This window comes from Neofelis nebulosa, chromosome 7 (assembly GCF_028018385.1).
Source record: "Neofelis nebulosa isolate mNeoNeb1 chromosome 7, mNeoNeb1.pri, whole genome shotgun sequence".
Lineage (NCBI taxonomy): Eukaryota > Metazoa > Chordata > Mammalia > Carnivora > Felidae > Neofelis > Neofelis nebulosa.
This window is the reverse complement of record NC_080788.1, coordinates 53,634,011-53,659,232: the sequence shown is the minus strand read 5'-3', so window position 1 is coordinate 53,659,232 and position 25,222 is coordinate 53,634,011. Positions and strand designations below refer to the sequence as shown.

The window sequence follows — 25,222 nt, the reverse complement described above, 5'->3', positions numbered from 1 at the left end:
CATTAAAAAATTTTTAAAATGAATGGATGCATGAAAACCTTATTTTAAACAAAATATTCAAAATTAAACTTGTCTTCATGTTATTGCAAATCATTTGTGATATTGCAATTGAAAAATTTAGTATTGTGGTCATTAATCACAAATCAGTGGTTTTCCATATTTATTGTATATATCTCCCTCTAAGGAAGGTTTGGATTTGGCCAGGGTGATATTTATTTTATGTTTCAACAGGTGGCAGGGTACTGTTCTAGAACTACACCAATTGGACCTTAACTATTTGATCTAAAGTGCTTCCTATTAATTGTGTTTACATGTTGACAATGCTAGTCTTATAAATTACCAAAAGTGTTCTTCTCTTAATTTTGATTTCTCTTCAAATGACTTCTAGATTTGTTTTACTCAACGAACATCATGACAGCTAAGCACCAGTCTTCCTCACTGGCTGGAATTTCTTTAAGGGCAGTGACAGCCTTCTATTAGCACTGTTCTTCAAGTCCACACAGTACATGGTACCTTTCAAATCATATTGGTCAAATAGAGAAATGAATGAATGAATGAATAAATGAGTGAATGAAAGAGTGGGTGAATAGTTGAGTGAAGACAGGTGGTGTGAATTGGCTCTGCCTACCAGCTAGTGGATCCTGGTGGTAGGTCATCTATTCAGAGAGTTTAACACTTAAAGCCCCCCTTTGTCTCTTTGCTCTAAGTTTCTTCAAGCTTTCTTTATGAGTAGTATCTCCTATTTATGTCTATTATTATTCAGACTTGCTGTTAAAGTCAGAGCCCTTGAAATGCAATGAAAAATCCTGGGGAAATTTGTAGCCATAATTCTCTCTTAAAAAAAAAAAATCAAGGGCGCCTGGGTGGCTCAGTAAGCTGAGTGTCCTACTCTAGATTTCAGCTCAGGTCATGAACCCAGGGTCATGGGATTGAGAACCATGCTGGGCATGGAGCCTGTTTGAAATTCTTCTCCCTCCTCTCTCTCTCTCTTTCTGTCTCTCTCTGCCCCTCGCCCCACTCATATACTCTCTGTCTCTAAAATAAAATTTAAAAATATTTTTAAAAAATCAGTTGCACAACAGAAGCTTCTGAAGGCAGACTTTGCAAATAAGCAAGGAAGCCTGGTAAGCAATTGTAGATTCATAAAATGTATACTTATGGATGAAAAAGAAGGTTGGGGGTGCCTGGGTGGCCCAGTTAAGCATCCAACTTTGGTTCAGGTCACAATCTTATGGTTTATGAGTTCAGGCCCTGCATTTGGCTCTGTGCTGACAGCTCAGAGCCTGAAGTCTGCTTTGCATTATGTGTCTTCCCTCCCCCAGTCACACTGTGTCTGTATGTCTCTCTCTCTCAAAAATAGACATTAAAAAAATTAAAAATAAATAAATACAAAAGAAGGTTGGGTTGGTAGCATACTTTCTGACTGTAGGAAATACTTGGCAGATATGAAAGGTCAGCATGTTGTTCTTTGGGTGATTATCACATTCACAAATGAGACAAAAGATTTCTGAATGACTCAGCCCTTTGTGTGGAGCAGTTGACTTCAAATATCACTGGTGGTTTTCTCCCAGATAGATGTATGATTTGCCTCCACATCCAAGAGCTTAAAGCCACATTTCAAATATATAAGCAAAATGTAATATCATTGCTTATAGTCAGTGGTATGATGTAGACATTATTTTTATTTTTAAGTATTCTAAAATGTTTATTTATTTATTTTTGGAGAGAGAGTGCAAATGGGAGAGGGGCAGAGAGAAAGGAAGGGAGATAATCCCAAGCAGGCACCGTGCTGTTAGCACAGAGCCCGATGCAGGGCTTGATCTCACAAACTGCGAGATCATGACCCGAGCCGAAATCAAGAGTCGGATTCTCAACCAACTGAGCCACCCAGGTGCCCAAACTTTAATTTTTTAAATGTGCTAAAAAGTACTGAATCTTATCCAGGTTAAACAAAAGTGAGCAAGAAATCAGCATAATTCTGTCACTATGGACAACTCTCTTGGCAGTTTCAGGAAACACAGGCTATTTTTTGCCCCTCAACCTTCATCTCTCCAGGATGGGCCATTGCCTGTGCTGCACTTCACTACTTCTCCATAGATATGTCCAGGGGGTCAATGCCTTCCTTAATGTTACTACTTTAGATTCCAAAATTACTCCCAAATTTCTGCTATATCAGGAAAACTAACAAGAAGTGTGACTCTAAAAGGAGATTCATCCTTTTAGAGCTTGGGACTCTAACACATTATTAAAAATGTCAGAAACAACAGTGAACTTTTCATAAGCAATTCAGCCTCTATTTTTGGCATTTCATCTGGGGAGTTTTGTAATGTTTTTATTAGACAATCTGATCTTTTATATACAGGGCTTATCTAAAAATATGTCACAAGGATTGTTTTGATTGCTTTCCAAGTGCTATAGATTCTACTCTTTTAACATCTCTTACACTGATGACTTCCCTTCCACACACCCTTTATCACTACAGTAGCTCCCAACATCTTTCACTGTTCACAGTCATGCCTCCTGTCAATTAAACGTTCATTCTGCTACCAGAGGAATTTTTGTAAAACACAAATATGTTCATGTCATTCTGCTTAAAATCTTGAATGATTTACTGTAGCTTTCAGAATAAGCTCAGTTCAGTGCCTTCCCCTGGGCCTCATGCCTACATGCATCTATGCCAGGTACAAGGGCCTGCTTACAGTTACCTGGACATACAGTGCTGATCTACCCTTCCCTGTTTTGGAGTATCCTGTTCTTTCCTTCTGTGGAATGTGTCCTCATCAAACTTTCTTAATTTAGGTAGCTTTTACCTTCTTTCAAAACTTATCATAAGCATCCATTCCTCAAAAAGCCACCCATGACCCCTCAGTGTACTTTAATGGACCAATTTTTTCTGTGCTCTGTGGTGCTGTGCACACAACTCTAGCATAACACATCACCTAGGATGATATTTGGTGATATATTGATCTGCCACTCTGCTCCTCCCCCCCCCTTATAAATTCCTTGGGGGCAGGAACCATGTATTGACTAACATCATATTCTGGGCACCTAGTTCAATGATAAGAACACAGTAGTTTGTTAAACAAATGGATGAGTTTAGAAAATTCTGTTAATTAAAAAAAATTTTTAGGGGCGCCTGGGTGGCTCAGTTGGTTAAGCATCCGACTTCGGCTCAGGTCATGATCTCATGGTCTGTGAGTTCAAGCCCCCCATTGGGCTCTGTGCTGACAGCTCAGAGCCTGGAGCCTGCTTCGGATTCTGTCTCCCTCTCTCTGACCCACCCCTGTTCATACTCTGTCTCTCTCTGTCTCAAAAATAAATAAACATTAAAAAAATTTAAAAAAAATTTTTTTAATTTTATTAATTTTTGGGGCACCTAGGTGGCTCAGTTGGTTAAGCATCTGACTTCAGCTCAGGTCATGATCTCACAGTCCATGAGTTCGAGCACCACGTCAGGCTCTGTGCTGACAGTTCAGAGCCTGGAACCTGCTTTGCTTTCTGTGTCTCCCTCTCTCTTTGCCCCTCCCCCACTCATCCTCTGTCTCTGTCAAAAAAATGAATAAATGTTAAAAAAATTTAAATTCTATTAATTTTTGCATGGCAAGGTAAACCATGTTGGTATGTGAGAGTTAATTGCTCCTAAACACTAGTTCACATATTCCTAATGCACCTGGGCCAAACAGCAAAGTAAAATAAAACTTACATTTCAAATCTTGTCATTTGCAACAACATGGATGGACCTAGAGGGTATTACGCTAAATGAGGTAAGTCAGAGAGAAAAAGACAAATGCCACATGATTTCACTTTATATGGAATATAAAGAACAATACAAATGAACAGACAAACAAAAAGAAACAGACCCAAAAACAGAGAACAAACTGGTGGTTGCTAGAAGTGAGAGGAGGTGGGGATGGGTGAAATAGGTGAAGGGGGTGAAGAGGTACAAACTTCCAGTTATAAAATAAGTAAGTCATGGAGATATAATGTACAGCATAGGGAATATAGTCAGTAATATTGTCACATCTTTGTATTGTGACTACACTTATCGTGGGGAGCATTTCATAACATATATAATTGTTGAATCACTAAGTCATATACCTAAAACTAGTATAATATTGTATGTCAACTATACTTCAACAAAACAAACAAAAACCCCCCACATTTCTATAGGGTCTTACAGCATTATTTCACTTATTCATCACAATAACTCTAGAATTAATATTCTGTGGTATCACCTTTTGTGGAGAAAGAAATGGAAGCTCAGAGAGGTTGAATGACTTGTCCAAGGTCACATAGCTAGTAAAGTGGCAGAGCTAGGACTTGGACCCACCATTTATAATCCTGAGTCCTATAGTCTTTCCATTAATCCAGTCTGCAGTTTTGTAAGGTATCAGAGTATTGAACTGCCCAACACAAGTGATAGGCAGGGTAATAGCCCCCTAAAGCTTCCCAGGTGCTAATCCCTGGAACCTATTAATATGTCACCTTACATGGAAAAAGGGACTTGGCCCATATGATTCAAGTTGAGGAATTGATGGGGAGATTACTGTGGATTATCTGGGTGGGCCCAACCTAATTACATGGGTCCTCAAAAGCAAAGAACCTTTTCTAGCAGCCTTCAGAATCAGAAAGTGATGTGATGAAAGAAGGATGGTCTAGGAGATGTGATATAAAAAGGACTCAACCTGCTGTTGCTAGCTTTGAAGACAGAGGAAGGAGCCACAGGCCAAGGGATGCAGGTGGCCTCTGAAGCTGGAAAAGACAAAGAAACAGGTTCTCCTCTGGAGCTTCCAGAAACACAGCCCAGCCAACGCCTCGATTTTCGTCCATTGAGACCTATGTCAAACTTTTTATCTATAGAACTATAAGATAACTGATATGTTGTTTTAAGTCATTAAGTTTGTGGCAATTTGTTACAGCAGCAATAGGAGACAAATACAGTGGAGTCCACAATAGAGTTGTACCGAGTCTTGGTGATGGACAACTCTGTAGAGGGAATCAGTGCTCAACTGGGATAGGCATAGATTCTCCCTATCTCAGCAGCACATGGGAGGCATCCAGGTTCACTACAGAGGCTGGCTAGAGGGAAGAATATTGGTGGTGGAAGGTCAGACATAAAATCTATCTAGCCCCGTATTCTATCACGGAAAATGGTTCCAGGACATGATTATCTTCATTGATGTTGATGTCAAAGACTGGTCATGTATATTCCCCAACCTCTTCATTTCCAGCAAGATATAGTAAAGGGGAAAATCACTAGATAAGGAGACTTGGGGTGGGGTCTCTGCTTATCTATTACTTACTATGTTGCCTGGGCAAAAATCGCAACCTTTCTAGGACTGTATTTTCTCAACTATAAAATTCAGAGGCTTAACGAGATGACATATACAGTCCTTCCTAGTTCTACAATTCTCTTAAGTTTTATTCACAAACTGTTTTCTGTTAAAACATCTGGAATGTTAGTCAGTGATCTAGCAAGCACATTGCTTGGCTGTGTTTAAATCAAACATGTGACTGACACACTACATTCTTACTAAAAAATTTTTTTAACGTAAGCTCTATGCCCAGCATGGAGCCCAACATGGGTCTTGAACTCACAACCCTGAGATCAAGGCTCCAGACACTTAACCAACTGAGCCACCTAGGTGCCTCCACACTAAATTCATTCATTCATTCTTTCTTTCTTTCTTTCTTTCTTTCTTTCTTTCTTTCTTTCTTTCTTTCTTATTATTTATTCTTAAAGTTTATTTATTTTTGAGAATGAGCATGTGTGCATGCCTTTGCGTGCATGATGTGCATGAGCACTCAGTGGGTGGTGTAGGGATGGTGGAGAGGGACAGAGAGAGAGAGAATCCCAAGCAGGCTTCCTGCTGTCAGGGTAGAGCCTGAGGGGAGGCTCAGCCCCACAAACTGTGAGATCATGACCTGAGCCCAAATCAAGAGTTGGACACCTAACTGACTGAGCCACCCCTTCCACACTAAATTCTTAATTGAAATGATCCTAAGTGTAGAGCTCCATCTCTTCTTCATGTCTATGAAATTGCTTTGTGCATCAACAGGAAGAACAGAATTTGTGGTGGTTAAAAATGCAGGCTCTGGGGTTGTCTCCTGGGCCACTCTTTATTAATATTGGGACCTTTGGGTAAGTTACTTCACCTATGTAAACTTCAGTTTTCCCATTTGTAAAATGTAGGTGATAAGAGTGTGTACTACATGGGGTTGCTGTGGGATTAAAATATTAAGTGCTTAGAACAGTTCCTACCATATCTTATTATTTCAAAATAAGTGAAGTGGCAAAATTTAAATTCCAAAATAGTGGGCACATTTTTAGACAAAAGAGCAGAATGTAGCCAGCACCTGATTACCTTTTGTAAAGAAAGGTCGAACAGCTTTCCAGAGGGTTGGATTGTTGTTAAATATGATGCCATTTTCATGCATGCCGATGCACTGCAACCCAAGTTTGCTGCCGAATCGGGAGCTGTAGTGACTGTGTTTCATTACATGGAACATACTTGAGGACCTGCAGAGACAGCAAACCTTAGTGTGAATTTGTAAGGGTTAAGAGAACTCATCGTGATGATTTTGATACCAGGTGACTCTCTTAGCAAATGCATGTTGATCTAAATGCAGTGCATTCTAGAATTCGTATTGAATAAACACTTCTGTTAGTGGAAGAACATCCTCTCCAGTTGAAATACTTCTACCTCCTGACACCCTGCTTGAGCACCACGAAAGATAGAACACATATACACATACACACACACACACACACACACACACACACACACACACACCATTCTTTATTTCCCTCTTTTCTAATTCCAAGTCATTAAAATACTACCCACAACTGGGATCAGAGCTGCAAGGCTTTGAGAATCCAAGCCCTCCACTCCACCAGAGGGTCCTGAGAGCCTCCAGCCCCACTCCAGACAGTGCCACCCTCTACAGGAGTGAGTCTCGGAAGTTCTCAGTTCTCAGAGTTCCTCAGGAAGTTCTCAGAGTTCCTGGAATTGCTGATGTCATCTTCATTTGGAACCAGTAGTCTGGCCTTGTACCATCTATCCCCAGAGTCTCTAATCAGGCCTGGACCCTCCGGTGGGTATCATTCTGGGCTTGAAGGACACCTCCTGGTCACTCCAGGCTCTGGGCTTAGCTGGCTGGGCTGGGCCTTGACAGCTGTCTGTGGTGGTGACAGCAGCTATCCTGGGGCTCTGCATTCCATCCTGACTCATCAAGGTCTCCAGGGTCACAGAGTTCTCTCAGGATATAGGACATGGTGAGCCATTAGATAGCCCTTGAGGTAGCAGCACTGGGACCTTGCCAACAGGCTTCCCTGAACTTCTCAGCTCCTCCTCACTGTTTTGCCTCCATTCTGCGCCACCCCCCGCCCACACTCAGTTTTTTTTTTCAGACTCAAACTATCTTTCTTTTTATTCTTTTTTTTTAAATAGGAAATTTATTGTCAAATTGGTTTCCATACAACACCCAGTGCTCATCCCAACAGGTGCCCTCCTCAATACCCATAACCCACTTTCTCCTCCCTCCCACCCACCATCAACCCTCAGTTTATTCTCAGTTTTTAAGAGTCTCTTATGGTTTGGCTCCCTCCCTCTCTGTTTTTTTTTTTTCTTCACCTCCCCCATGGTCTTCTGTTAAGTTTCTCAGGATCCACATAAGAGTGAAAACATATGGTATCTGTCTTTCTCTGTATGACTTATTTCACTTAGCATCACACTCTCCAGTTCCATCCACGTTGCTACTAAAGGCCATATTTCATTCTTTCTCATTGCCAAGTAGTATTCTATTGTGTATATAAACCACAATTTCTTTATCCATTCATCAGTTGATGGCCATTTAGGCTCTTTCCACAATTTGGCTATTGTTGAAAGTGCTGCTATGAACATTGGGATACAAGTGCCCCTATGCATCAGTACTCCTGTATCCCTTGGGTAAATTGCTGGCAGTGCTATTGCTGGGTCATAGGGTAGATCTATTTTTAATTTTTTGAGGAACCTCCACACTGTTTTCCAGACCTGTGCTCAGTTTTAAGGCATGGGAGGAACTAGGCAGGAGAAAGCAGTTCCTTCTTCCTCTCCCCTCCCCACCATTTCTTCTTCTAGGAGCTGCTCCCTTCCCCCCACATCCCGGGGGTCAATTTGGGCATGATGAGGCACTTAGAGTTATGAAATGTTATAAAATTCTAGCTGAAGAAGTTCTAGAAGCCTGCACACGTGAGGAGAATATTATCTTCTTAGGATAGTAGTACAGAATTCTTCTGCAGGGAGAGACCAACTCACCTTGTTGAGATGTTTTGTTAAGACTGCTTAGAAGTTATCCTGTGGCATTGGAAGGATAAATGGATAATTTAAGTCATTTAATAATCAACAGGATAAAGGATAAGAGGATAATTGTGCTCTTCAGTATAAATGGTAGGTGGGTTTACTGCAGGGTATACTTGCAGCTAGCAGCATGGGGAGGGAGAGGGAAGAGAGCTGAGATGAATGCTACAGAGTGCAGATTTGGGGAGGAGAGGACTCCTGGATCAGTGCTCAGAAAAAGAAGTCTGCTGGGAATTTATGAAGTTGAGAATTGTGGGGTGGATGGAATAAATTCATTTTTCATCTGCCGAGAGAGAAATTAAGAAACACTACAAGTGACTGCACTTCCTATGGCAAGGGGCTTTGGCTGGAAAAGAGGTTCATGCAGGGCCCAGAGGGAAACAGGCTAGCTGGACAAAGGCTGAGTGACAGCTGAGGCCGCGGACCACATGGGTCAGAAACTGGAACTCCAACATGGCACGTGCTCATAAGCTAGGTGGCTACCCTTCATATGCTGAGCAGAAGGGCATTACATGAAGACAGGCAGGATAGTGTTTGTTGGAGAATAGAGAAGATAATAAGCAGGACATGTGGTGCTTGTATGTCTATTATTTTCATAAATGCCAATATCACATTGTAGGCATAGACCGGACACAAATACCACTCATTTGGAAAAATCAAATGAGATTATCTGAAGGATATGGAAGAAAGTCTGTACAGTGAGGATAAGAGGCAGACAAAACAGTGCAGGAGGTGGGAGTGCAGGCAGCTAGACCCCGAAATTCTCACTGACAGGGGTACATGGTTATGGTTGAGTGAGTGAGGAAAGAGAGGTCATATGTCAGCCGCCTCCGTCCAAGGCCCAGCCTTTCCATACATAAGGCTGGAGCATGCCGCCTCTGAGGCCTGGGGCCCTCAGACATCCCTGTGCTGCTGAGTGGACAGTAAGAACACAGAGTACACAGAGGACCACAGAGGCTGTGCTTAGCCCCAAAGTCTCATTTATTGTCCTCTACCTCCCTACGCTAACAAAGCATGTTCCAAGTACATACATTACCCAGACTCCTCTGAGGGGGCATGATAACAGGCTCTTCAGATTACAAGGCCTAGGTCACAGTATTTATATGTGGACGACACGGCCAAATGCAAATTCCCCTTAGTAAATTGTCAGCATAAGCAGATTTACTTCTCTCCATATATATTTTCAGCAACTTCAAAAATTTTCCACTTAAGTATACTCAAATTGATAGCCATTTTTCTTGGAGATAGGGAGAAAAGGGGAGCAGCGTTTGGGAATTAAAAAGAGGGGCCAAGTGGTTAGCAGAGAAGGAGTAGAGGTTTTCTGTGGTGCAACTATGGGAGGCAATGAAGAAAGCTGAGGCAGGGTACACTGTCATTAGTCTGACTTTCGGCCATGTTTACTATACTGGAGCCAGGCCATGTATCAATGTAGCTTACCTGTGTATGCTCTGCTGGGGATCACGGGCAGAGCTCAAGTGACATAATCCTTGACTTTGGGTCTTGGGAACTAAACTGCCCAGGTCTGCTAGGTAAGTTGAAATAGACCCCCCAGGGTTTTTTTCACCTAGATTATAAGCTACCCCATGTCTCTGAGACCAGAGAGGCGTTCAGAGGCAGAGATCATAAAATTAGGACTAAACATTTGAGCAGAGGAATCGGAAGAGAATATTATTGCAAGGAAGCAAAATATATTTATAAACATCTGTCTGATACTGCCAAGGGGGGAGAACCTGGGCATTTTCTGGTGTGGGAGAGAGAGAAAGAGAGAAGAGAAAGTAGCAGCATAGTGCCCAATTGTGCAAATTCAAGATACGTAAAATATCATCAGTGTTTTAGACACCATTATTATTTTTGGTGAACTTTATACAAGTTTTCATGTGTTCATTGCAACTTTGGTTCTTCCTGCCCACTTCTCCACTGAAATTTTGTTTCTCAGCTGCAAATTCTCCTCCTCTGCAGTGTTTCTGAGCACATAACCCTCAAAGATGGGGAGTGGTGATTATAGTATGTGCACTGGGCTGCAGTGACCATCTTACCACTTGCTTCTCCTTCTTAAAGTTGATACTTGGCTCCTAGAAGGATGAGTGTGCCTTTATTAGGTTGTTCAATTAATGCCTGTGAAAACACATTCCCAAGAAGACATTGGGCCAAAGGTGCTGTGCTCTGGCTGAGTAGTGGGCTAAGTATTAGCCAAACCCTCACATTTGTGATGGTTCCATAGTCCTATTTAAATTTTAAAAGAAAGGCCCTGAAATGATGGCATTGTCAGGAAATGAAAACATAATTATTATATGAATAAATTGTCTACTAGATTATTTCTTTCAAGGAAAAACATCTTATTTTCAAATCAAAACACTCTCTATTAAGTCAAATATTCTCTTGATTTAATTCCAGATATTATTCATCAAATGATCCCAAGTTTTGGACAAGTATTTCTCTTCCTAGCAACAAAAATAAAAACAAAAATACAGATGCTTCTCTTTGTATTCCAGGGAATTAATTTGACTGACAAACAGCTAAAAATTTTTTCCTGTATAGAGAAGTCATGCTTTGAGAGGGCTGAAAAGATTATTAATAGATATTAGGACTTTAGCTTCTCTCACAGCAGAAAGTAAGTAATTTGTATATTCTTTATTCACAAATTTGTATCTAAGAACTTTAAGTGCCTAGAGGTAAAGCAGAGCGCTATTCTTTCCGCTCTGACCCCTAGAGCTTTTATATACTGCTTTAACCACATTAGCATGGCCACTTACTTTGAGAAATTAGTAATTGATTTTTAAAAAAGAAACAAGAAACCCCAAACTTAAACCCAACTAAATGTGCATTACTTAATAAAGAGCTAAGTTTAAAAATAAATGTGTTCTTTAGGGGGCGCCAACATCTCAGTTATTTCGAGTCAGAGGCTCCGACTTGGCAAGGGACAAAGCTGTTAAGACAGAAGTGATATACAGTGAGAGTGAAGAGTGACTGGCTGCCAGTGAGCAATTTAAAACAAGGCCTTTTTTCAAAAGTAGGTTGGCTTTATATAACCAGAGTAAATTGGGAAAGTGAAGAAATAAATTTTGGTGAAGAACTAGGGACTCCAGCCCAGAGCACACAGGGTGGTCATGAAAATAGTAGAGACCATGCTCCAGCCTTGTGGGCCAGCCTATAACACCAGTTGAAGGAGATGTTATATTGACTGGGGGATACACTGAAGAGAGACCAGGTGAGTCCCCAAGCTCAGAAGGGACACTACCCTCAGAAGGGTAGTGTAAATTGCATGGTAACTGGGGTCATTATTTCTTATTTTTTTTTTTTTAACGTTTATTTATTTTTGAGAGAGAGACAGAGCATGAGCAGGGGAGGGGCAGAGAGAGAGAGGGAGACACAGAATCTGAAGCAGGCTCCAGGCTCCGAGCTGTCAGCATGGAGTCCGATCCGGGGCTTGAACTCACGTACTGCAAGATCATGACCTGAGCCAAAGTCGGTCGCTCTACTGACTGAGCCACCAAGGTGCCCCTGGAGTCATTATTTATTTCCTTCCTTCCTTCCTTCCTTCCTTCCTTCCTTCCTTCCTTCCTTATTTGAGTATAGTTGACACACAGTGTTACATTAGTTTTTAGGTGTACAACACAGTGATTCAACACATTTATACATTATGCTGTGCTTACCACAGTGTAGCTACCATCTGTCACCATACAATGCTATTACAATACCAGTACTGTACTCCCCATACTGTACCTTTCATCCTTGTGATTTATTCGTTCCATAATTGGAAGCCTGTTTCTCCCATTCCCCTTCATTGTTCTTCTTTAAACATGACTGAAGTCAAAAGACAGCACCAGGGGCACCTGGGTGGCTTGGTCGGTTGAGCGTCCGACTTCAGCTCAGGTCATGATCTCACAGTCTGTGAGTTCGAGCCCTGCGTCGGGCTCTGTGCTGACAGCTCAGAGCCTGGAGCCTGTTTCAGATTCTGTGTCTCCCTCTCTCTCTGCCCCTCCCCTGTTCATGCTCTGTCTCTCTCTGTCTCAAAAATAAATAAATGTTAAAAAAAAAATTAAAAAAAAAAAAAGACAGCACCAAAGATGGCAAACCTATTGTCTATTCAAAATGAAAAGTGGCCAGGAAATAAGTTATTAGGTAGTGAAGAGGAAGCCACTTTTCAGTTCTGAATTTAAAGGACTCGCATAGGGGATCCTGGATGGCTCAGTCGGTGGAACATGCGACTCTTGATCTCAGGGTTGTGAGTTCAAGACCCATGTTGGGTGTAGAGATTACTTAAAAATACAACCTTCAAAAAAAAAAAGGACTCACACATCTGTGGCCAGGTTCAAGAGTGATGAGTACTAGAAATAAATATGGAGGAGAAAATTAATGGAATAATTGGTACCAAACATTTAAAAACACTTGCCCATATAGACCTGTTTTGTGCCCGAGACTTAGTCTCTGTTGATCCCATTACCTTCCCCTTGTCCTTTGCCCCTCTAATATCCTCACATACCCAGCTAAATACTGGAGTCACTGCAAGAGGAAAACAATCTTTATAATAGAGAGATCTGACTGTAACTACCCTACCCAAGTGATCACATTTAGCATCCCTAATAGTGGGACAACTTTTCCTTGTCTCCTGATGTGATGCAATATGAAGTGCCTAGCCCTACCAAGGAAGTATTATTACAAAAATGTTTAACCTGAATTAAACTGAGACATAATTTTCAGTTTAGGGTGTCTAGGTGGCTCACTTGGTTGAGGGTCCAACTTTTGATTTCGGCTCATATCGTGATCCCAGGGTTGTGAGATTGAGCACTGTGTAAGGCTCCAAGCTGGGTGTGGAGCTTTCTTGGGTCTCTCTCTCTCTCTTCTCTTTCCACCTCCCTCTCCTGCTCACACTCTATCTCTCTAAAAAAATTCATAATTTTCAGTTTATAAGAAACACAGGGAGTAGAGGACTATGTTAAGTGACATCATAATGTAAAGAGAGAAATTCAGAAATGTGAAACACATTCTATAAGACAGTTGGCCTGGTCTCTTCAAGAGGTCAATGTCATGGGGGCAAGGAATGGGAAGACTGTTCTTTCAACTTCCCTATTCATTTAAACATTTTCTTAATAGAAAGTTGGAAAAAACATTTTGTTGTCAATCATTAAAATCACTCTCTTCCATGAATCCTCAACTCCCTTGATCCTTACTTTGTCATAGTTGCCTGGTAAAATCTTTTACCCCTGGTAAAACCTTACCCCTGGCTAAATCCAACTCTTAGCTTACTCTGTGCTTGTTCCTGGGAGCTGAATGTGGCTGGGAAAAAAAAACACACACATGCACACGTACACACGCGCGCGCGCACACGCACACACACACACACACACACACACACACACACTGACAAATCCAGTTAAATTCAAGTGGGCTCTTAGCGCAGCTGGCAATTCTACTACATTTCCCTAGTCCATTCACACTTACTGTTCTAGATGACTATTAAATCCTGCCTCCTCTCTCCTCAAGCATTCTACTTCCCCAGTCTTAGGTATGTATGTATGTATGTATGTATGTATGTATGTATGTATGTATTCACTGAGGAAAAAGAAGCAAGAATCTCTGCAAGCTCCAACTACTAGGATCTGTGCTCATATATTCAAACTTCTCAAACTTACTGTGGATGAACTTTCATGTCCCTATTCAACGCCAACTCCACCTGTCACCTGTACCCCCTTTCACATTTCACCTAGCACACCCCTTTCTCTTCCATCAACAATTTTGCTTTATAATCCATCATTGCCATCATAACACACATGTTGTGATTTCTCCTATCTTAACAAAAACTCCTTGGACTATATATCTCTTTATATTTCTTTGTTCCATTTCTCTGCTGCCTTTATGACAAACTCCTTGGAAGAGTTGTCTTCCTCCTGTAGCCTCTAATTCTCTCTCCTCATTCTTTACTACAGTGAGACTTTTGCCCTCACCACTCCATTGAAATTGCCAAGGTCACCCATGTTGCTAAATGTTGCTCAAATCTTCTTCCATTAACCTGGCGCTATCTGGCATGTTTGACAATTCCATCCTCCCTGATATACCCTCATCACGTGGCTTTCAGACCACCATACTCTCCTGGTTTTCCCTTCTCTGGCTGTCCTTCTCAGCCTCCTTTTCTAGTTTCTAACTGTGGTGGAGGGTCAAAAGACTCAGACCTTCCTTCACAACACCCTACTCAGCTGTACACTGCACATATCAAGTCAAAATATCCCAAATGGAATCCCAATTTCTCCCCATCCCAAACTTACTCCACCTACCTGAGGTAATGATACCCTCATTCTAGGTATTCAAGGCAAAACACTATGCTACCACCTTAATTCTCACACCCAACATCAATCTCTTAGCACCTTATTGACTTTGCCTTCAAAATATACCTAGAATTTTACTTCTTACCACCTCTACTGCTCTCACACGGACCAGACACCATCATCTCTTGTCTAACTGCCCTCTGTGCATTCATCCTTGTTCCTTTAACACCTAGTCTCAAAGAATGTGGGTAGAATGTGGGTAAAGAAGTCAGGAGTCTGCTGAAACATGAATGAGTTAGATGTGTCACTTTTCTACTCAAACTCTTCAAAGGCTTCCCATCTCATTGCAGGGTAAAATTCAGAGTTGTTACAATGGCCAGCAAGGCCCAATATTATTGACTGTCCTGATACCTTTCTAGTGTCATCTCCACTATTCTTCCACTAGCCACACCGGTGTCCTTGTTGTTCCTTGAACATTTCAGACAGGCTTCCACCGCAGTGGTTTGCATTTGCTGTTCCTTCTGTCTGGAATGGTTTTCCTCTACCTCTCTGCATGACTCCTTCCCTCACTTCCTTTAAGTCTTTATTCAAATGCTGTCTTCTGAATTAGGCATGCCTCGACCACCTATTTATAATTGCACTTCCATCCCTGCAACTGGCTGTCCCCTAATTTAGTTTCCTATATAGCACATATCTACCTGAAGATAGTGTGAGCAACTATCTTGGTTTGCTTGGGACTGTCCCAGTTTTAACATTCAAAGTCCCCCATCCTAGAAAACCCCCTTGTTCCAGGCATACCAAGACAGTTGGTCACCCTACTGATACACTTATTTATTGTTGGTATATTAACAATACAACAATATATTTCTCTATGATGGTAGGAATTTTTGGCTGATTTGCTCATGATACCCAGTGTACATAGTTAAGTTCTCAATAAATATTTAATGATTGAATGGGGGGGCAATAATAATTATAAGTTAGGATCATCCAGTGCTTAACATATAGTAAATTCTCAATAAATGCATGTTAAAAGAATAAATTAATGAATTTCCTATAAATTTACATATGATTAAAACAGATACACAAATACAACCCTAATTAGTATGTTCATTACTATATGACCATAATTAGCATGTTAATTACTAACCCCCTTTATTAATGCCACCCACATTCTTTTTTTTTTTTTGTATTCATTACAAAAACTGATACATACACACAACATATAGTATCATGGGCAACATCTGTAGACCCTCATTAATTTAGAGCTTACCTGCCTGGGGAATTGTGAGTGCTTTTTCTACGGATGCCCAGATGAACCTTCCCCCAGAGTTCAGAGTTGCTCAGGCAACATCCTGGAAGCACTCAGGCCTGACTCCCCCACCCCCCACCTGACCCCCACCCCCCACCCCCGCCGTGAAATTCTGCAGCCCCCACCACTTCAAGACTATGCTGGTAGGAAAAGTTGGGCCATAATCTCTAGTCAGCTGTAATGACTAGAGATTTCAAACTTTTCAAAAGAAAAAAACCTGGCAAACTATTCAAATAAAAATAAAAATCTTTCTGAGGTCCAATTGGGGTATTTTCAAGAGGCACGGGTAGTTCTGGAAGGGACCTGAAGAGCAGGTGAGGGAAGGAGATGGGGACAAACATGTCCTATTCCTGCAGGGAGCTCAGCCCTTAACAACAAAATTGAGCGCTCGAGGCAATTAAGGAGAACACAAAGACTCCAACCAGTGAAAAGCCGGTTAGGACAGGACAAGAAGAGAAGTGGGAGAGCTGGGGGAGGGGCAGGATGGGTTGTGTGTGCATCTTGAGCATGAATCAGCACCTGAGTTGGTCAGGGTTGCTAAAGTCACTTTCCTCATGAAGACAGCAGAGTGGTCAGATGCCACCCTGCACTGTAACAAGGATCCTACTTCAGGAATGGCTTTGGGCTTCCAGGACTGTATCTGGTGAGCCAAGTATGTAGTATCTAAGAGCCATTTCTGTTTTGGTCCTCTGGGCCCTTGCCACATTCTTCACTCAGGTTCTTATCTGACACTAGCTCAGCACATGAGCTAGACTAAAGAGTAAGATGTTAAGACAAAAGCACTCCAGCCCTGCTTATTGGCTCCCTTACCCCCAAGGAGAGACCCCTTTGTGCTGGAGGCAGCTTACCTGCTCTCCCGTCTCAGGCTCCGCAGCACACTGGAATGACTTGGGGAGCTCTGAACACTACTGGTGCCTGGGTCCCACCCCCAGAGATTCTGAAAGCTGGGGTGTGGCCTGGGCCTTGGGGTTTTTATAAGCTCCCTGTGCAGCCAGGGTGAGGACCACTGCTCTAGATTCTGAGCTGTAGACGGATATCCTTTTGGATAAGTATCCTGCAGGTCCCTTTACCTGTCTGCCAAGTAGCGCTGGAAGGCAACTGGCTATGCTGAGGGATGCAAGAGCAGGGCCAAATGGGCCAACGTCCCAAGCAAGCCTCCATCAGTCTCAGGACATGTTGAGACTGTATTCGGTTGCCAAAGTGATTAAAGTATTGGATTTTTTAAATAGTAATTTTTAAAAAAAAATTTTTTTTAAACATTTATTTATTTTTGAGACACAGAGAGACAGAGCATGAACGGGGAAGGGTCAGAGAGAGAGGGAGACTCAGAATCTGAAACAGGCTCCAGGCTCCAGGCTCTGAGCAGTCAGCACAGAGCCCGACGCGGGGCTCGAACTCACGGACCGCGAGATCGTGACCTGAGCCGAAGTCGACGCCCAACCAACTGAGCCACCCAGGTGCCCCAAAGTATTGGATTTTTAAAATGAGAAAATATCGGGGTGCCTGGGTGACTCAGTCGGTTAAGTGTCCAACTTTGGCTCAGGTTATATCTCACGGTTCATGGGTTCAGCCTCATGTTGCACTCTATGCTGACAGCTCAGAGCCTGGAGCCTGCTCAGATTCTGTGCCTCCCTCTCTCTATCTGCCCCTCCCCTGCTTATGTTCTGTCTCTCTCTCCCTCTCTCAAAAATAAATAAACATTAAAAAAATTTTTTTTAAGTGAGAATGTATCAAATTCACCTAAATTTGGCTGACCAGAGCTCAGTATCCCAAGAGAAGTAAAATCTAAGGATAATTATTGGTCCCCCACTCCCTTCTTTCAGTTATTTCTTTCAAAGAATTGGGCTCAAAGATTATCGTGGTATTTATGAAATGATGTATATCAGCTTGGCTTGAAAAAAATCCATGTGGTTTCCAGAAATGCTTCACTTACCTCTGGGCAATAGTCTGTGTATCTGGACAAATAATTCTAATTCATCGGTAAAACCCTAGTTGGTCTTAGTTCTGGGTAAAGCCCTGTCAGAGAATCTAAAAACTCATTAATGAGATAGTGTTGGCATATAACATTGTTAAATATCTAGTAATAATAGATGAAAGTCTAGTGATATATGCTTTCTTTGAAATTCTCCATGTTCTATGATCAGTGAAAACGAAAACTAGTATTTCACAACGCTAGTTCTCTATAGTCGATGCCTATTTGGTTAATCCTGGATGAATTCAATGCTAAATTTATCCAGAGAATATAACAAACCATTTTTTTTAAATAGGCAATATTCCGGATTTTTTTTAAGATCACTCAGCTGAGATACTGGCACACAGTCATAAATAGAATCAGAGCATATTAATAGCATTTTTTTCTACTCTTTATCCTGCTAGAGGTGCTCAGTAGCCTACTATTAGAAGCACATTAGCAAATTGGTACTGATTTCTTTCTCTCAGGTGTTTTGTTTTGTTTTAAATGCTTACTTATAGAGAGAAGAGCAAAATCTTAGGAAAGCAGAGAAGATAATGCCTCTCCCTAAAGTATGTTTTATCAAACCCAAATCATCTGGAGAGAAGTTTTGAATAGTTTCCCACCTTTCCAGAGTGCTTTATCTGTGTACCTCTGGCGTTAGGCAAAACCCAATTATTTCACTTGTATATAGTGATAGATTTTCACCTAGGAATTGCCCACCTCCATTTCAGTAGCAAAAACATACCCTTAGAAACAAAAGGATCAAGATATCAAAATAAGTTTGCTTGTTACTTAATAGGAAAAAATGCAGCTTTAGTTTTAAAAATATGTCTCCGATTCTTAACAGACTTACTTGCTAATAATGAGTGTTTCCTCTCCACATATCCAGACTCTCATGAATTCTCCATACATCTTGTTGTAATAGTTACAGGCACTGCCAATCCCCATCCACAGGAACCTGCAGTGGGAAATGAGGGGCCCAATTCCCATGCAATAGCCAGGACCTAGGAAAGGGAAAAGATCACATTCAGAATTTTAGCAACACCAGAAAGAGCAACTGCTTTATGTTACTGCTATTCTTGTTCTTTAATATCTAAATGCTCTTTTACAACTTCTGATGTGTATCTGTGAATCACTAAAAACCCACATAAGCTTAACATGTGAAAACAGTAGTTCAGTGTCTATACCATGCTAGTTCCATTTGATCTTAATTCAGTCTGAATGAACCAGGGTATGTGTCTACTATTTTCTCACCATGTTAAGCAGTATCAGTGAGTTTCAAATACAAGTCAGTCAGTCCATCTATTTACAAGCATGGAAGTCAGGACATGTGACAAGCTGACAGGTCTATTTGGCTGCCGAGTTTTGTCTGAAAACTTTTGGTTTGGATCCCCAGCTGACAGAATGGGAGGCTTAACATGAGTTTGTAGTTTGGTGTAATTTTTTTTAATGCTTATTTATTTTTGAGAGAGAGATCGAGCATGGGAGGGGCAAAGAAAGAACGAGACAGGGAGTCTGAGGCAGGCTCTGCTCTGACAATGTGGGGCTTGGACTCATGAACTGTGAGATCATGACCTGAGCCAAAGTCGGACACTTAACCAGCTGAGCCAGCTGAGCCACCCAGGCACCCCTGGTGTAATCTTTTTAACTGACAGACATGGTCTGCAAAGATAATATTCAAACAGAGAATATCCATTTCTTTTTTGTTTACCTTCAGAAAGGACTCAGTTTAAGAAAAGAATCCTAAGCTAAATCTCATAGGTAATGAATCTGATCAATGTCTAGATTAGAATTTGAGTCCAGTGATGTGGTTTTACTCAAGAGCAGTAACTTCTCATGTCCTTGCTTATGTAGACAATGGCAGAACTGTAAAGAACATAAATCCAGTAAAAAATGGGGAATTTGCTGCTGCCTAGACCAGAGAACAAACTTGCTAGCTTGATTTTACTGGTGGTGGTAAAATGTTAGACAGAAATTTTTTGGAATGGTTTTTGTGAAGTAGTAGCTTTTCTAAATCTTTCTCCTTTACTTTCATTCTGTCAGTAAAATATGAAGCTGCCATGCACAACTGTATGGTGCATGTTCTCACTCCAGGGGCAAGAGTTGTGTAAATAATCTAGATAATCTAAGCTTTTGCTTGAGTCATCTAAATTGCATGTTTAGTCCCAAATTCGGCAAATAAGATTTAGTCCATAACTTTGCAATACCTGGGTTAATGGGAATAAGACTGTTAGCTTTTTTTTTTTTTCTTTAAAGTGAAGGTCTTGGGCATTATATGTAGAACCAAAACATTTTCAAAGGGTTCTTCTTAATCTTATGATTGTTCCAATAACACTGAATTATAAGTAGATGATTGGCTTTATATTAAAATAATTTCATTAAATTCTTCAAAAGATTAAAATGAGCAAATGTGAATATGTATTTCCTTAGAATGTCATCAGATATACAGATCTCTAATCAATTAAGCTGTGCATAATAACAAACTATTTTGCTGGCTATTTACAGCTTGAAACATTGTAGATGTTTAATAAATGTTTCCTGGGTGAATTGTTTAAAATTCTTTTAAATGTTTATTTGTGAGAGAGAGAGAGAGAGAGCACAAGCAGGGGAGGGGCAGAGAGAGAGGGAGACACAGAATCTGAAGCAGGCTCCAGGCTCTGAGCTGTCAGCACAGAGCCTGATGTGGGGCTCAAACCCACCAACCATGAGATCATGACCTGAGCCAAAGTCGGATGCTTAACCCACTGAGCCATCCAGGAGCCCCTGCTGGGTGAATTTTTAAAGTTATTTAGAGATGTGTGTATAATATGAAGGATGAAGTTTTAAACGTGAACCTCATTTAGAGTATTTTAGGTTGTATTTACATTTTGATAAAAATGGAAACATATCACTTTATCATGTACATTTAGTCCATAGGAGGTCAAACATCTGGCTATTTGGGAATAGCCTTATTTGACAAACATTTACTTACATAATATGCTAGGCCCATGAAAACCAAAGGCATACAAATGAAAGGCTGAACTCTTTACTTTTTATCTAAAAGTTTGGCGCCATATAGAAGGTCTTACTATTGGGGAACCACCATTCAAGTTTAAAATACGACAGTGCAGATCTCTATCCACTAAAAAAGGGAGATTCGATGAACTTTGCTTAGGTTGAAAACCTGGGTATTCTAACCAGAAAAGAATCCGAGTTTGGGGTCCCTGCTGACTAATCACATGTCAGCTTAATTCATCCAACAAACACTTACTGAGACCCTACTAGGTATAGACACTAGCTACAGGTCATGGACAGGAGATGCTGTGATAGGGAGAGGAGAGTATGTGGGCGGGGGGGGGGGGGTGGAGTACTATACCAAATAATTACAACACAATGTGAGCCTTTCATTTATACGTATATCTTATACCCTCCAGCTGAGAAAAGGATGCTTTAGGAGGGGAGAAACTTTGGTAGGATATTAGGTAAATATTCTGGTTGCATCCACATTAAGCAGCTCTCTGCTTCTTAGATTTGAGAATGCATATCTAGGCATGCTGCAATTGTGGGAGCCTCTTTCATGCCCAAAGAGGAGCAATAAATACTGCACTGCATTTTTGTGCAGAAACAGCCTCTGGGAAGCCAACAGCTGGGATCTCTCACCCACTGTCCTGATCAAGAAGCTGTTGCATTCCATGCTGGGTATATGCCCTAGAGAAACTTGTGCACATGAATGTTCATAGCAACACTGTTCATGATATCCCCAAAATGGAGACACCCAAAGATCCACCAACAGTAGCATCAGTAATTAAACCATGAAATGTTTGTGTGACTGGATACCATATGCACTGTAGCTGCATGTTGCAATGTGGATGAATCTTACAAACATAATATTGAGCAAAAGAAGCAATATAGAAGTAATGTCGGACTTGATTGCTAAAACATTTAACATCAGGCAAAAATTAATCTGTATTGTTTGGGGATATGAAATTAGGTAGCAAAACATGAAAAAGCAAGAAAGTGATTGTCACAAAATAGAAGAATGTTTACCACTGGGGATGAGAGAGGGGGTATGAGTGAAAAGGCACAAGAGAAGTTTCTGGGATGCTGCTAACATCCTGTTTCTTGTCCTGGACTGTGATGACATATCTATTTTACCTTTCTGTGAAGTTGTTTTTTAGTGGGAGTTAGGGGAATGTGTGGCCACGTCCTTTTTGCAGTGCCGCCTCCGGGGATGTGGTTCCTAAGTCAGAGAGAGGCTCTATGCGAGAGAAACCATGTGCAAGGTTGGGGATAGCTATGTGCCCGCGGGGAAAGGAGAGCTGCCAGGGGCCAGGTAACTGTGGGTCCTGGGCAGAGATTGGTGAACTTGGGGCAGTTTCCCAGAACTGACACTTAACAAAACCCCCAGGTAGGAATGACTCTGTCCTCCCCAGACTCCCATAGCTCTCGCAGTACTAAGTCACCTGCCTATGGGTGCATAGTCCTGGCTCTGAACACAGCAGGGCCTCTCAGGGAACGTGGATCAAGGAACTTAGCTCTGAGTCTCATTTTCATCACTTACTAGCTGTGTACCATCTACCCTCTAATCTCAGTTTTTTCATCTGCAAAATGGGCATAAACACACCTACCTCACCACAATGCTGTGAGGAGCACAGGAGAAAATGAATATGACACTCCTTTGTAAATTGTAACTGACTTAAGGGCTTGTGTGTGGGGCAGGGGCAAGAGGGGAAGAGGAACAGAGGGGCAGAGGGAAAGGGGCAGAGGGAGAGAGAAACAATCAAGCAGGCTCCACACTCAGTGGGGAGCCTGATGTGGGGCTCAATCCCACAACGCTGGCATCATGTCAGACACAATGGACTGAGCCACGTAGGCATTCCTGACTTGAGGGCTTTTAAATCATTTTACCTTCTTCATTCCCTTTGGCTTTCCCTGACCCTGAGCTTCTCCCAAACCTGTAAAACTAAGAGCGCAGAGAACCAGTGATTCAAGGAAACTGGCAAAAGGAGTTCAGAAGTACTGGTTGGGAAGAACCACCCTGACAAAGCCAATTGTCTCCCCTTTCCTCCCCCAGATAAGATGCCAGTTCTTATGCTTGCCCCCCAAAGGCTGACCTCCTTCTTCAAAGGTCCAAGGGACTTCTTCCAACACTTGCAACATAAACATCTGGGGGAACTTGTTAAAAATACTCTCCACCTCACCCTCCATTCATGGATCCTGACCCAGGACCCCACTGTGGAAGAAGTCCAGTGAGGAAGGGGCAGTGTGGGGAAAGGAGTTCAGGTTAAAGACCATGGAAGAGTCTTCCCTCAGACCCCTCAGGCAGTAGAGAACAACATTAACTGAGTGCTCTATTTAATTAGACATTAAAGTAACCTAAAATATCAGTCTGAGTCAGATAGACAGTTCTCTGGAAAAATTTGAAGCATCCAGACATGAGGCACTTTGCACCAGCTTCATACTCCTACCCTAAATCATGCTATAATGAAGCCCACCACACTTGGAAGTGTGTAATGACTATGCTTTTCATATCCTTATCAGATATCTCATGGGACTGGGAATGGATGTCTGCCATGAAGAATTTTCACTGAAAACTGAATAATAGTCGGGTATTTCTGATATTCCTGAATTAATCTGATAGTGTGGAGTGGTGGGAGTTTCTACTGGAATTATCTGGATAATTATGTTATACTCTACTTTTGATTAATCCATAGACCTTGCTGAAGATTCTGTCAGGGAATGATGTTCCAAGGGAATCGTAGTGGCCCCCATTTTTCTTCCACTGTCCAGGTCCCAGCCAGCCCTTATGGTGGCACCACCATCACACTCATCCCCAAGAATAAGAGAAAATGAAGAGTGGGATAAAGAGAGGGAATAAGTTCAAGAAAGGAAGAGGGCAGAGCACATGGATGAGGCAAAATGGGAGGCAGAAGAAGAGGAGTATAGAAAGCATTCCAGGGGCACCTGGCTGGCTCAGTCAGTGAAGCATGCAATTCTTGATCTCAGGGTTGTGAGTTTGAGCCCCCTACTGGGTGTAGAGATTGCTTAAGAACAAAATTAAAAAAAAAAAAGGAGGCATTCCAGAGACATTTTTTACCTTCAGAGCAAAATTAGAATGAATTTGAATAATAAAAAAAAATACCTGGCTTACTTTGCTTCACTTCATCTCAAACTTAGAGGATACTTGTGCCAGGTCTACTTTACCAAAGCAAAGTGCAGAATGGAAGGGATCATCTGAGATATTTTTGAAATTCTTTCATTTGAAATGTGCAGCTAATTGGAATAAAATTTTTCACCTGAGTTTTTATTTGCTAACATTGCCATGGGCTTCAGCCATCTCCCTGGGTTTGCTCTTTGTCCTTTTGCAAAATTTTCTTTACCCTCATGGACCAAAAGACCAAGTACATAATCTCCTTAGTTACAGAACTAAATGACTGACTTACCTGGTATTGAAGATGTGTCCTCATAATTCCAAACCAAAAGAAGAAAGCCAGTGAGCAGCAGGATTGGCATGGTGGCCACAGGCATGACTTCGGGCATCATGCTGGTGATGTTGTAATGCATTGGGTTCAGCATTTCCAAAACCATCTTTTGTTTCTTAAGCTCAGGAAAAACAATTTAAAGCCCTATGTAAATCAGAGCAGCAAAAAAAAAAAAAAAAAAAAAAGAAGAAGAAGAAGAAGAAGAAGAAGAAGAAGAATATCTAGGACTCCTGTTGGTTCAAAGGATGCTGTACTATAGAAATCAAGCATTTTGTTTTATAATGTGATTGGACACCTAGACAAGACAAAGTTGTGGTTACAAGTCAAAACAAGCAAGCCAAAGAGAGATCTTTTGGCTTGAAGTGCAGCATTTCTGACCTTGGTAGAGTCTCAGGTTCGTTTAGACGCTTGGTCTGATAGAACCTTATCATCTTGCCCTTGAGTGGGTAGAGTGGCTGAATTCCCAATTGAGAGTCAAATTTCTAACCAAAATACAAGAAAATGAAGCTCATTCCAGAGGTGGAGTCATTCTGTGACTTCATCAGCAGATATTGTTTAGGCAATCTGTTTCTTTTGAAGCCAAATCAATTTTTTAAAAAAGTAATCCCCAACTCCCTTGATCAAAATTACTTCCCCCAAAGAGTAAGCTTCTCCAGCAAGAATGAATTTCTTGGAGATTGTTGAGGCGTCCTCAGAGCTTCTTATTAGGTTGTTCAGTGAATTCAGCGTGACTCACTCAGGATAATCTTTTTCTATTGACTTTAATAAGGCTAAAATCTCTTGCACTATGGCCTGGATAAAGCAGCGCCCATGGGGGGCAATGTCAGCATTAGTAGGAAAAAAGAATGGGAGAAGAAGAATAAAGAGAAGGAATGGAGAAGGAGGAAGGAAAGAAA

The 25,222-nt window shown here is 41.4% G+C and overlaps 1 protein-coding gene and 1 long non-coding RNA gene across 2 annotated transcripts in view; one reads left to right on the top strand and one right to left on the bottom strand.

Annotated features, from left to right (window-relative positions):
• LOC131516573 (uncharacterized) overlaps positions 1-11,503 on the top strand; it is a 127,267-nt gene extending 115,764 nt beyond the window's left edge. Inside the window, exon 4 of the long non-coding RNA XR_009264155.1 lies at positions 11,208-11,503. This is a non-coding gene — a long non-coding RNA (uncharacterized LOC131516573). The remainder of the gene's footprint in view (positions 1-11,207) is intronic.
• The window catches only part of LOC131516568 (aromatase), a 40,176-nt gene extending 15,698 nt beyond the window's left edge, over positions 1-24,478 (bottom strand). Inside the window, exons 1-3 of the mRNA XM_058737739.1 lie at positions 24,288-24,478; positions 18,719-18,869; positions 6,366-6,520 (exon numbers count right to left, since the gene is read on the bottom strand). Coding sequence (XP_058593722.1) covers positions 6,366-6,520; positions 18,719-18,869; positions 24,288-24,432 — 451 coding nt within the window. The 5' untranslated portion in view covers positions 24,433-24,478. The remainder of the gene's footprint in view (positions 1-6,365; positions 6,521-18,718; positions 18,870-24,287) is intronic.
• Between the last annotated feature and the right edge of the window lie 744 nt (positions 24,479-25,222).